At 39.3% G+C, this 13,915-nt stretch overlaps 1 protein-coding gene across 5 annotated transcripts in view; it reads left to right on the forward strand.

The window, feature by feature from the left end:
* Window positions 1-13,915, forward strand: part of greb1 (growth regulating estrogen receptor binding 1) — a 167,968-nt gene that overhangs the window by 104,977 nt on the left and 49,076 nt on the right. For all 5 annotated transcript variants that reach the window (XM_078399267.1, XM_078399265.1, XM_078399270.1 and 2 more), the window contains 3 exons: window positions 273-401; window positions 3,691-3,813; window positions 5,945-6,142. In XM_078399267.1, coding sequence (XP_078255393.1) covers window positions 273-401; window positions 3,691-3,813; window positions 5,945-6,142 — 450 coding nt within the window. The remainder of the gene's footprint in view (window positions 1-272; window positions 402-3,690; window positions 3,814-5,944; window positions 6,143-13,915) is intronic.

Here is a 13,915-nt window from a genome sequence, read left to right on the forward strand (position 1 = left end):
CTGGGAATATTTTATAGGTCAGGGAGCATCTGTGGAAGAGGAAGTTGTGGAAGTTGATGACCTTTCAATTGAACTAAGAAAGCTTGGGAATCATTTATGTTTTGCGTCTGAGAAATCTATAGGAACTTGTCTCAGGGCTGAGTCGCTGAATGAGATAATTGATGTTGGCGCGTGCTGAGAGAGGGGTGAAGGCATGTGACTCTCAAATGGTCTGTTTAAAATATAGTTTAAACTGCAGCTAACAGTTTATTCATGTGTACTTATTTCTCCAGGAAAACGTCAGGCTGGATTTTTGGCCGGCAGAATGCTTGGTCCAAAAGAACATCTGAAAGAAATTAACTATGAGCTTGTCACTGGGAAAATTGGGGAACTGGGAACTTTCTTCAGCAGCCTTTGTCCAGGTAAACTCTTGGTATCTTCAGTTTCTTTGCCAATCTTATTATACTGTGGATTGCTGGGGAATTTGACGTAGGAAAATGGGAAGGGGGTGCTTATTGAGGTTGGGCTAGTAAAATAAGTTTCACTTTCCTTGCATTGCATTGTTTTTCAATCCCACACTCCCATGAACGTATCTGATCTAAAGCAGCAGCTAGCAACATACTATTTATGAAGTAAGGCCTGTTTTGTTGTGCATGTGTTGAAGGCTGTGACATTCAGTGCATGCACATGAAACAAGCCATAATACTTTGCATCCAATTCTGAAGAATCTTGGTGCGCTCCTGAAAATGGTAGTGAGCCAAAAACAATCAAAACTAGACTGTAAATTTGAAGAATCAGAGGCAATCTCCTTCAGAGACCCGGATTTGATTTTAGTGCTGATTATTTTTCTCCATCTGTTACACGATACATCTCTAAATGGGACATTGAGTCCAACCAGGTGCTACTTTATTAGTACACTGTTCCATCTCCTTGTATCTGATTTTAAATTGAGATCAACAAAGGGGGCTGGATAGGGGGAAGGAGGCGTGGCTTTCATGGGAAGAGGATAGTACCAAACTGTAATTTCAAGATGAGTGTGGCATGTCACACATTATTTTCTTGCTGAAGTTCTGTTTGGGTGTCGGCATGATCAGGACTGGGATTCATATATTGGAGTCTGATGATTCGGTGTCAGATGATTAGCAGCAGTGCCAACCTTTCAAACAGTTCCTGCTGTTCTCGCGTCACCAAAGTTTCCACTAGTGGTAACGTCTAGGACCAGAGGTCATAGCCTCAGAATTAAAGGACATTCCTTTAAGAAGGAGATGAGGAGGAATTTCTTCAGTCAGAGGGTATGAATCGGTGGAATTCATTGCCACGGAAGGCTGTGGTGGCCATTAATGGATATTTTTAAGGCAGAAATGGATAGATTCCTGATTAGTACAGGTGTCAGGTGTGATGGGGAGAAGGCAGGAGAATGGAGTTAAGAGGGAGAGATAGATCAGCCACAATTGAATGGAGGTGGAGTAGATTTGGCCAAATGGCCTAATTTAGCTCCTAATTTAGCTCCTACCACTTATGAACTTCCATGATGCCATTCTCTCTGTTTTTTTCTGTGGCTTTGGCGTCCTCATTGGCATGTGGCACCCAGACCCATAGTGCATCAGGATCAGTAATAAAATGGTGTACTGATTGATCCCAACACTAACCCCTGGGCTGCCAGAATTTCTCCAGAAGTGATGGGGAGGGATCACTAAGGCTCCAGGGATGGCTGACCATTTCAATAGAAGATATTTTTGAATTTGTTGTAATGCATTTAGTTAGCTCTATCCCATTTTTCTTTCACTGTTCAATGTATGCTGCAGTTTAGCCATCTTGACATTCATTTTCAGACATTGCCTGTTGCTGCTCCTGGCATGTCCTTCTCATTAAATTGGAGTTGGATTCATGGTAAATTTGAATCTAGCTGGGCCATGAGATTAAAGATTGTGATACAATTATGCTGCTTATTGCACACACAGCCCTATGAGTGCCCCATTCAACGGCCAGATTATTTCCAAATCTATCCTATTTTACATGGTGTCTGTGCCACACACTACAATGGAGGATGTCTTCAGAACTTTGTATGGCAATCATTTCAGCCACTATTATAATGGACAGAAGAATCTGTGATAAATCAGAAGAGGAGCCAGCGCTGCCGTCGCAGCTGCGGCTTGCCTGCAGTCCGTCTGTCTTTTGTGTTTTTTGTTGTTTTTGTATGAGTTGTAGTTTTAATATGGTGTAGTGTTTGTATGTTATGTGGTGGGTGGTGGGGGGTGGGAACGGGAACTGTAAAAAATTCTCTCTCCCGAACGGAGACATGAACTTGTTTCTGTGTCGTGTCTCCGTTCCCGTTGCGGCCTACCAGCGGCCATGCACCTGGGACCACCTGGGGCTCTGGTTCGCAGAGCCCGCGGCCCGGACTCACCACCTGCGGCACTGGCCGCCTGCGGATGCTGCGGGTGCGGCTGCGACTCGTCTCCGGAGGCTCCGGCGCGGGCCACGTGGACGTCGGAAGCCCGCAGGCCCCTGGGTGGGGGCCGACATCGGGAGCTCCGGCAGCGGCAGAGGCAGCGTGTTCGCCCGCCCCGAATCGCGGGGCTTGGGTCGGCCCGCCGCGGACCTTTCACCGTCCGGCGCGGCGCTCCAATGTCGGGAGCCCCGACCGCCCCGACGTGGCAACGACAACAGCCTGACCGCGGGAGAAGACGGCAGGGGAAGAGAAAAGACATTCTGGCCTTCCATCACAGTGAGAAGGGACTGGAGGAGACTCACTGTGATGGATGTTTCTTTTTGTTTGGTGTTAGTGTATGATTGTATGTGTTATTGCATTTTTATTGATTATTCTTATTGGTCTTAATGTTTCAACTGCGGGTAATGTTTCATTTCACTACACATTTATGTGTATGTGACAAATAAACGACTATTGACTATTGAAATCGGTCAGGTTGAGGTCAAGATTTATCCACTATGTTGGGTTCACTACATACAATTCTGTCTGGCAGCTTTATATTTCAGGACTCTCCTACCTTGGTCCCTAGTGCTGTGGCATTAATGTCCCCCTGCCAAATTACTTTCTGTGCCCTTTCTGTTCTCAGTGCTTCTTCTAATTGATACTCATTGTGGAGCAGTACTGGTTTGTCAGCTGAAGGATGGGAGATGATTATCAGATTCCTTTGTCCATGTTTGGGCTAATGCCATGAAACTTCAGGGAATCCTGATTCATGCTTCACCTGAACTATGTGGTGCTTCTCAGTCCAAAAATAGTAGTTTGTGATACTGATAAAAATCTCAACTCTTTTAAACCAACAGTCATTTTAGTGAACACAAATATAAAGAGAGGTGAGGTTCTGCAAAAAAAAGAATCCTTTTTTTTTGTAAAATTCTACGAGAAGATTAAGCTGTAGGGAAATAGTATTCATTGCAAGAGAATGGGCAATTGAAAATATCTGGTAAGGAGAAAGGACAAACTTACTTTGAGAGTTTCTTTCTATCTGTGCTTACTTGATCAAATTTGATGAAATGATTTCCATATCGTGTTTGATGGACTTGAAAGCAAACTCAAAACTCCAAAATATATTTAATGCAAGAGGAATGAAAATAAACTGTGGATATTGGTTTGATATTAGTTAATTCTACAAATGAAATTTTAATCTGCAAGGCAATTCTCTTTATATACCATATGTTACAGATGTGTATAAAGTATTTGATTCCTGTTCACATTTTAACTAGATGGTGACCTCGACACACTCTTAGAAAAGTGCAGTCTTATCGGAAATGGTCACGGTGCTGGTTTTGGTGTTTCATTGAATAAGTTTGATGATGCCTCAGCTCAAAGACCAACAATTTGTTCAGGTGAGCATCAAAATTTAATTCCCTTCCAGTTAGCATGTGAAGTGATGGTTGATAAGATCAATTTCTGTCATGAGGCAGCTGCCGAATAAGGAATGTTGAGTTAGTCTGGTCGTGGAATGAATGAATGAATGAATGAATGAATGAATACTTTATTGCCACATGTCACGGTGACATGTTACAAGTCACAGTGAAATTCTTTGCTTGCCTACCCAAGGTATGCATATAGTCGCCACATAAAGGGTGCTGACAGAGTTACAAAATATCTCGCGCCAGGTCCATCTTTGTTCTCTTCTTTCCCTCCCGGCCGTTCCCTCCCCATGCCGGGTCCTCCTTTGTTCTTTCCCTGAACCCCCCCCTTCACGGCAGTCCCCCACGCCGGGGACTCCTTTTATCCCGGCGGCGTGTCCTCTGATTCCCAAGAGGCCGACCATGACCGGCGCCCTGATTGACCATCGCACCGACCTCCTCCACGACCGCCAGGTCCTTGCTGCGCCTCCGTGGAGTTTGCTACAACAAAAGGCAAGTCCAGTGAAATATCACAATTCTGAGAAGACACAACTTGGTAGATACAGGAAGGATATTTTCACTTCTGAGGGAGACTAGGATAAGGGCATAGTTTCTCAGGATAAAGCGTCAGCCTCAACACTAATGCCAGGAGAAATATCTTCCCTTGAGGAGCTGTAAACGTTTGGAATTTATTAACTCAATGAGCTGTAGATACATTGAACTTGATCATGGATGGGAGAGATATGCTTTTAGATCGTGGGCAAATTGAGGGTTATGAGCTTGGGGCAGGAAAATAGAGTTGATGATTTTATTGAATGGTGGAACAGGTTTGAAGGGGTCACATGACCAACTCCTCTCAGTTCTTATGACAACCATTTTGTTTGTGAAATATAAAAATATTTTTATAAATCAAAACATCACTGAAGTCTCACCTGTTCAGTACTGCCTTCAACCACTGAAGGTCACCTCACCCTCTGTCTCCTTTCTCTGTTTGTTTACTTATTTATCTATTTATTCACTTCCCTACGTTCTTTAAATCCCTGTAAAGCGTCTTTGAGTGTATGAAAAGCGCTATATAAATGTAATGCATTATTATTATTATTATTAATATTTTCTCATTTGTTCCCTGGGAGAGGACAACAAACAAGTTAAAACAGAATTATTTGTGGATGTTGAGATTCTGTTTTCTGAATGGGGAAATAGAGGCAAACATTTATTCTGCAAAATTGACTATTTCCATTATTGATTTTTTTTTCCAATGTAAGGAGAGTACAACAGTCTATAAATTTCTAATTCCTGCCAATTAGTTGTGCCTTTTGCCAGCCAGTGACATTTATGCAGATTACTCCTGGGTTTTCAGCTGAATTAATGCAATGCAAGGTACAAAATGTGAATTTTAATAATAGAAGCAAAACAGACCAACTTAGAGGCAGTCTGACGTAAAGGTGGCCACAATACCAGTAATGAAGTGGCACTGTGGTTACGATAGTTGTCCTGTAACCAGGGATGGGCTTCACCGTTCATCTGGAGAGAGAAACTAGAATCTCAATGTGGAACCTGGGGAATCCAAACGAGAATCGTTAAAATAAAACATGGAATGAAAAGCTGCAGTTAGTAATGGTAACGAAGAATCTAACAGATTGTCACTGAGTTGCACTTGGTGAGGTGCTCTTAACTACCTCCTCGGTTTTATAGCTAATTAGTGATCAAAAATAACTCAACACCCCATGAATAAAAATCATACAAAGAAAATGACATTGGTTGAAAGAGGGAGATTGAAAGAGTGGAATTGAAAGAGCGAATGTAAGAGAGGTGGAATGCCAGTTCAATGCTACTGGTAGTCACTGATTTTAATTTGTGAATGGTGATTGTGAATGAATATTAAGAATACAGTTTGAAACAATTTTTTTAATTATTTTAAAATGAGGTGGTAACATTTTTACACTTTCTGTGTTGATACTCCATATCGTGTTAGGATGATGCTGGAGAATAAAGTCCATTCCCTGTAATTGCTGCTTTTGTTGTCCATTTGGTCTGTCATATTCAGTAACACAAAAAATCAAAATAGAAATTTTAAAAGCAGTGATGAGTTTTTCTCTTTTAACTTTTTCCCCACTCCCCACAGTTGCAAACAAAGAAACATGTCAGATTCATCCCATTCAGCTTGCTGTGGCTCGAAAGCTGTTATCCCATGTCTGTGCTATTGCTGATTCCAGCACACAAAATCTGGATCTGGGCTCTTTCGAAAATGTAGATTTCCTTATTTTGGTGCCTCCGTCAGAAGTGGCTTACCAGCAGACAGTGCTACGTGTCAGACAGTCAGGTAATGTCACAGTTTCAAGCCCTAAATTAAACTTGTGTTTTGGCTTTAGGTTTTCAAGTGTAATATCTTATTTCACTTGTGGGATCACTGGCACGGCAGCATTTATTGCCCATCAACATTTGTCAATGTGAAGCTGGTGATGAATCACTTTCTCAAATCGCTGGGCTCCTGGTGAAGGTGCTCCTGGAATTTTGCTGGATAGAGAATTCCAGTGTTTAGAGCCAACACGATTACCAGAATACTGACACACTTCCAAGATGGTGTTTGATCTACATATGGTATTGCTCTCACATGTCTGGTGCCCCCTGCCCTTTCTGGAGGTAGAGATTGTGGGTTTGTGAAAAAAACGTCAATTTTATACCTAAGTGAGTAACAGCAATGCATTTTGTAGATGTTGCACACTGCCGTTGCAGTGTGAATGCAGTGTGAATGTGAATTCTACACTGTGAATGTTTAGGCTAGTGGATGGGGTTCAGTCAATCTGAGAACTGAGATGAGGAAAAACTTTTTTAGAACTGAGATGAGAAAAAACGTTTTCAGTCAGAGAGTTGTGAATCTGTGGAATTCTCTGCCTCAGAAGGCAGTGGAGGCCAATTCTCTGAATGCATTCAAGAGAGAGCTAGATAGAGCTCTTAAGGATAGCGGAGTTAGGGGGTATGGGGAGAAGGCAGGAACGAGGTACTGATTGAGAATGATCAGCCATGATCACATTGAATGGCGATGGTGGCTCGAAGGGCCGAATGGCCTCCTCCTGCGCCTATTGTCTATTGTCTATAATCTTTAGCTGCTTTGTGAATGGAAACGCATTCAACCACCAAGATGTGAGTTACTTGCCGAAGGACACTCTGCTCTTGTAGCCATTGCATTTTTGGACCAATTAAGTTTTTGTTTCATGGTTAACTTCGTGTAATTGATGCTAATGCTCCTAACTCGAATGTCAAAGGCCACTCATTTGATGGAGATAGTCATTGCCTGCAATTAGTGACATGTAGGGTTTTATGCCTCTCACCTTCACAAGGTTGAATGTCTGCGCAGTGCTTAAGCATGGAATGCTTTGTTATCAGGGACAAGGAGCAACAAGAAGACTTGGAGTCATCGAGTCATTCATTGTGGAAACAGGCCCATCGGCCCAACTTGCCCACACCGACCAACATGTCCCATCGACACTAATCCCACCTGCCAGCATTTGGGCCATATCCCTCTAATCCTATCCTATCCATGTACCTGTCTAAATGTTTCTTAAATTTTGCAATAGTATCTGCCTCAACTACCCACCCCAGCGACTGGTTCTATACACCCACTGCCCTTTGGAAAAACTTACTCCTCAAGTTCCTATTAAATCCTTCCCCCCCCCTCACCTTAAACTTATGTCTTCTGGTTTTCGATTCCGCTACTCTGGACAAGAGACTCTGTGCATCTACCCAATCTATGATTTTGTTCACCTCTACATGATTACCCTTCATCCTATTGTGCTCCCAGGAATAGAGTACTTGCCTGCTCAATCTCTCCCGAAAGCTCAGGCCCCCGAGTTCTGGCAACATCCTTGTAAATCTCTGCACCCTTTCCAGCTTGAAAATATCTTTTTGTAATGACATGGTGCCCAAAACTGAAAACAATACTCTAAATGCAGCCTCACCAACGTCTTATATAACTACAACATGATCTCCTATTAATAATCATTCATTCATGAATCTTCTTAAGCATATCTCGATGGCAATTCTTCCGCATACTCTTCTGCTTTGACAAAGTCTTTAAAAAATTTATTTTCTCCAGTGTTGATCATAATCTTCAAAGTAGCCGGATGCAGTAAAATAAACTTATAGCCTTTCTTCCATAGAATATTTTTTGCCTTATTAAATTATTTCTTTCTGCTCAACAAGGCATTACTGATGTCTGGGTAAAAGATTATTTTAGTGCCTTCATGTTCTATTGGGTTTTCCTCTCTTATATTATTCCCGACTGTTTTGAAAACCAATTCTCGATCTTGGTATCTTAAAAATTTAATCAACACAGATCTTGGCTTTTGATTAGCCGAGGGTTTCGGTCTTAGAGCCCTATGTGCTCTTTCTATTTCCATCCGACCTTGTTTATCTATTCCCAGAATGGTCACTATCCAATCTTGAAAAAAGTTAATTGGGTCCTCCCCCTCCACTCCCTCTGGCAAACCAACAATTTTAACATTATTTCTCCTGCTATAGTTTTCCAAGGCATCCAACTTCTCCGCCATCTTTTTGCTTTCAATTGCTGCAGCAGTAATACTGTCTTCATTTTTTTCCACTCTAGATTTTAACATTTCATTTTCCATTTGTATATTATCCACTTTATTTGTCACTGTTTGAAATTTTTCCTCCATTTTTTTCAGTCTTATGAAATTTCTTGTTATCTCTCCTCATTAATTTGTTATCTCCTTCAATTTTCTTAAGCCTGTTAATAATTTCTTGAAGCATCGTTTTCATATTAGTCTCTGTATCTTCTTGCTTTTCTTCTTCTTCCTCATTTCCACTTCCACTGCTAGTGGAGTCTCCCGTTACCTCATCGTCACTCGTGTCCGAAACTCCAGACACAACATCAGCAGCCTCTCGGCAAACAGTGGGCCTTTTTGGTAACTCACGGCGACTCCCTCGTATTTTGACCCGAGTCAAAGAGCGCTTGCTGGGAGTAGTAGACTCCAGCTTCGTACCGGAGCCCTCCCCAGTCTCACCGCCTGCCGAGGGGTCACCAAATCTAGTCCCCTGCTCCATCAGAGCTGTGGGCCTACCTTCGATTTTTTTCCTTGATTCCTTTGCTTGCTTCTGTGGCAGTTGTACTCCTCCTTTTACTTTTTTGGAAGGCATCCGTACGTTCTGTATACTTTCTGTATACTTTCTGATTTAATTTAAAGTACTTGATTCCTTTAGTTCGTCTTTTTTTAGCAGTTTAGGGCTTTGTTTTCGGGAGTGCTGAAAAGTTATGTCTACTCAGCCAAGCATTGGACACGCCCCCCTCTGTATACTATAGAGGGGATTAACTGTATTAAGGATTGTTAATTTTTAGAAGTACTTGATATATCGGGGGGGTTGGAGAATGTGGATGCTCCACCATAATCATGGGCACAAGTGTGGTGCGGACCACACCTCGTATAATAGAGGGGGGTAATGTAGCTAATAGACAATAGACAATAGACAATAGGTGCAGGAGTAGGCCATTCAGCCCTTCGAGCCAGCACCGCCATTCAATGCGATCATGGCTGATCACTCTCAATCAGTACCCCGTTCCTGCCTTCTCCCCATACCCCCTCACTCCGCTATCCTTAAGAGCTCTATCCAGCTCTCTCTTGAAAGCATCCAACGAACTGGCCTCCACTGCCTTCTGAGGCAGAGAATTCCACATCTTCACCACTCTCTGACTGAAAAAGTTCTTCCTCATCTCCGTTCTAAATGGCCTATCCCTTATTCTTAAACTGTGGCCCCTTGTTCTGGACTCCCCCAACATTGGGAACATGTTTCCTGCCTCTAATGTGTCCAATCCCCTAATTATCTTATATGTTTCAATAAGATCCCCCCTCATCCTTCTAAATTCCAGTGTATACAAGCCCAATCGCTCCAGCCTTTCAACATACGACAGTCCCGCCATTCCGGGAATTAACCTAGTGAACCTACGCTGCAAGCCCTCCATAGCAAGAATATCCTTCCTCAAATTTGGAGACCAAAACTGCACACAGTACTCCAGGTGCGGTCTCACCAGGGGCCCGGTACAACTGTAGAAGGACCTCTTTGCTCCTATACTCAACTCCTCTTGTTACGAAGGCCAACATTCCATTGGCTAATCTATTTATTAACAACATTAGAGGGAGGGTCTATTTCTCTATCTTTCTTATTTCTTTTCTGTTTTTATACCTGGACTATGGAGGGGAGCACACTGAAATACGGCACAATGTAAATACCGGAAGAGGTATCAAGGTAAGGAAAAAGGAAAAAAAAAAAGAAAAAAAAAAAGGAATGAATGGATAACACATTAAATTTTTTATGCTATAATGTGAATGGGTTAAATGGACCGATAAAAAGGAAGAGAATTTTAACACAGATGAAAAAATTGGAAGTAGATATAGCTTTCTTGCAAGAAACACATCTAACGGAAAAAGAGCATCAAAAGTTAAAGAGAGATTGGGTAGGAAGTATGGTCGCATCTTCTTTTAACTCAAAAGCAAGAGGGGTTGCTATCCTATTTAAGAAAACGCTACCAATTAAGATACAAAATATTGTAAGTGACCCAGTAGGTAGATTTGTAATGGTACATTGTCAAATTTTCTCAGAATTGTGGACCTTAATGAATATATATGCACCAAATATAGATGATGAGAAGTTTGTGCAGGGTACCTTTTTAAATCTGGCGGAAGCACATGAAAATATATTGATAGGGGGAGATTTCAATTTTTGTTTAGATCCAGTAATGGATAGATCATCAAGGATAACAACAAGGACAAGAGCAGCGAAGACAACCTTGAATTTAATGGAAAATTTAAATTTAATAGATGTTTGGAGGAAAAGCCATCCCAGGGAAAGAGACTACTCCTTTTATTCCAATAGACATGATACATATTCTAGAATAGATCTCTTTTTGATTTCAGCTCAATTAAGGGGTAGAATAATACAAATAGATTACAAGGCTAGATTGTTATCGGATCACTCACCATTATTAATGAAAATTACGATGCCAGATAAAGAACAGTCAGTGTATAGATGGAGACTCAACTCTTTACTATTGAAAAGGCAAGACTTTTGTGATTTTATTCGAGGACAAATTGAATTGTTTTTGGAAACAAATTTAAATTCAGTTGATGATAAATTTATTGTATGGGATGCAATGAAGGCTTATTTGAGAGGCCAAATTATAAGCTACTCATCTGAGATAAAGAAAGACTATAGGAAGGAATCTGAAAGATTAGAAAAAGAAATCACCGTATTAGAAAAAGACTTACAGAAAACTTCTTCAGATACGAAAAAAATACAACTTGCAAATAAAAAATTTCAATACAATACTTTACATACTTATAGAACAGAAAAACGAATATTACGAACTAACCAAAGATATTATGAATTAGGAGAAAGAGCGCACACGGTATTGGCATGGCAATTGAAAGAAGAACAAATATCAACAACAATAAATTCAATTAGAACAGATCAAAACATTATTACTTATAAACCTAGAGAAATCAATGAGGTATTTAAGCAATTCTACACTAATCTGTACCATTCTGAATCTGAAAAGGATGAAATTAAGATAAATAATTTTTTATCCAAGATTCAATTACCAACAATCTCTAATGAGGAGCAGATGGAACTAAATGCCTCCTTTACTTTGAGAGAAGTGGAGGAAGTATTATATTCTTTACCAAGTAATAAATCTCCAGGGGAAGATGGTTTCCCGCCTGAGTTCTATAAAAAATTTAAAGATTTGTTGATACCAGTATTTATGGAAGTGATACATCAAGCGGAAAAAACTTCTACATTACCAGAATCCTTCTCACTGTCAATTATAACCTTAATTCAAAAAAAAGGGAAAGACCCTTTAAATGCATCTTCTTATAGACCAATATCATTGTTGAATGCAGATTATAAAATAGTTGCTAAACTTTTGGCAAGGAGATTGGCAGAATATTTACCGAAGCTGGTTAAAGAGGACCAAACTGGATTTGTCAAAAAAAGGAAAATATCTGATAATGTAGCAAGATTTATAAGTATTTTACATTTAGCACAGAAAAGAAGGGAATTGAGCGTAGCAGTTGCTTTAGATGCTGAAAAGGCATTTGACAGGTTAAATGGGATTTTTTATTTAAAGTATTAGAGAAGTACGGATTGGGAAATGGTTTCATTAACTGGGTAAAAGCTCTTTATAAACAACCTAAAGCCAAAGTGGTGACAAATGGCCAATCTTCTCAATCATTTAATTTGGAAAGATCTAGTAGACAGGGATGTCCCTTGTCACTGGCTTTATTTGTATTGGCCATTGAACCTCTGGCAGAGCTAATAAGATCAGATTTAGACATTGAAGGATTTAAAGTTAATCAGGAAAATCACAAAATTACTTTATTTGCAGATGATGTTTTAATTTGTCTTACTAGACCATTGGAATCCTAAAGAAAATTATATTTCAGACTGGAAGAATATGGGAAAGTATCAGGATACAAAATTAATAAAGATAAAACTGAAATAATGCCTCTTTCTGAAGGTAATTATGATCAATGTAAAAGAGAAAGTCAGTTTAAATGGCAAAAAGAAGGCATGAAGTACCTAGGGGTTAAAGTAGATAATAAGTTAAATAATCTGTATAAACTAAATTATAAACCACTAATTAAAAAAATTGAGGAGGACTTGAAGAAATGGATGAATCTTCCAATTACATTGCTAGGGAGAGTGAACTGTATTAAGATGAATATTTTTCTGAGGTTACAGTATTTATTCCAAACACTGCCTATACCTTTACCAACTAATTTTTTTCAAGAATTGAATAAAATTGTGAGAAATTTTCTTTGGAAAGGTAAAATGCCAAGAGTGTCTATGGAAAAATTAACATGGGAATTTGAATTAGGTGGACTGCAATTACCAAATTTTAAAAATTACTATCTGGCAGCACAAATGAGTTTTATTTCATCCTTTTATCAAGAGGGTGGAAAAACAGCATGGGTTAAAATTGAAATGGATAAAATAAAAGAACTATGCCCAGAAGAATTTATCTATAAATGGGAAGCGAAGCTATTAGTTAAGGATCAAGAGTCACCTTTGCTAAAACATTTAATTAATATATTGTTGAAAACAGTTAAAGTTAATGATAAAAGATTTTTTCTAACAGCTAAAACTCCATTAGTAAAAAATAGATTACTGCCGTTTGCTTGGAATAATCAAATATTACAAGTCTGGGAACAGAAGGGTATTAAACATATAGGAGATTGCTACGAAGGAAATAATTTTTTGACATTTTCTCAATTGAGAAACAAATATCAAATTCCAGGGAATAGTATTTTTTTCTATTATCAATTACAATCTTTTTTAAGGGAAAAGTTAGGTAATTCAATGTTTTTATTTCAAATTAAAGGAATTGAATCCCTGATTCAGGGCAAGGGAACTAAAAAAATTATATCTTCAATGTATAAATTGTTACAAAAATCTAGTCCAAAGACAGGAATTCAAAAATCAAGACAAAGATGGGAAACAGATCTGAATATTAGCATTGATGAACCAAGTTGGGAAAGATTGTGTTTAGAAAGTATGAAAAATACTATTAATGTGAGATATAGTTTAGTACAATACAATTTTTTACATCAACTATATTTAACTCCGAAAAAATTAAACAATTTAAATCCAAATTTACCTGAAATTTGTTTTAGATGCAACCAGGATGTGGGTACTTTTTTACACTCCACATGGGCATGTCCGAAGGTAACTCCTTTTTGGAAAGACCTAAAAAACCTTTTGGAACAATTGATGAATAAGACCATACCATTGGATTCAAGGTTGTTTTTATTGGGAGACACTAAAGGAATATTACCAAGATTAATTTTAGATAAATATCAGGAAAGATTTCTCAAAATAGCAATAGCAAAAAAATGTGTGGCGGTCACTTGGAAAGATCACAATGAAATAAGAATTGCAAGATGGTATGCAGAAATGCGTAGTTGTATCCCATTAGAAAAAGCTACTTATAATCTGAGAAATAAATATGATTTCTTTTTGAAACTTTGGAACCCATTCACTTTAAAACTAGGATTAAGAATTGGAAATATTTAATTTCAGGATT

This window comes from Rhinoraja longicauda, chromosome 5, assembly GCF_053455715.1.
Source record: "Rhinoraja longicauda isolate Sanriku21f chromosome 5, sRhiLon1.1, whole genome shotgun sequence".
Lineage (NCBI taxonomy): Eukaryota > Metazoa > Chordata > Chondrichthyes > Rajiformes > Arhynchobatidae > Rhinoraja > Rhinoraja longicauda.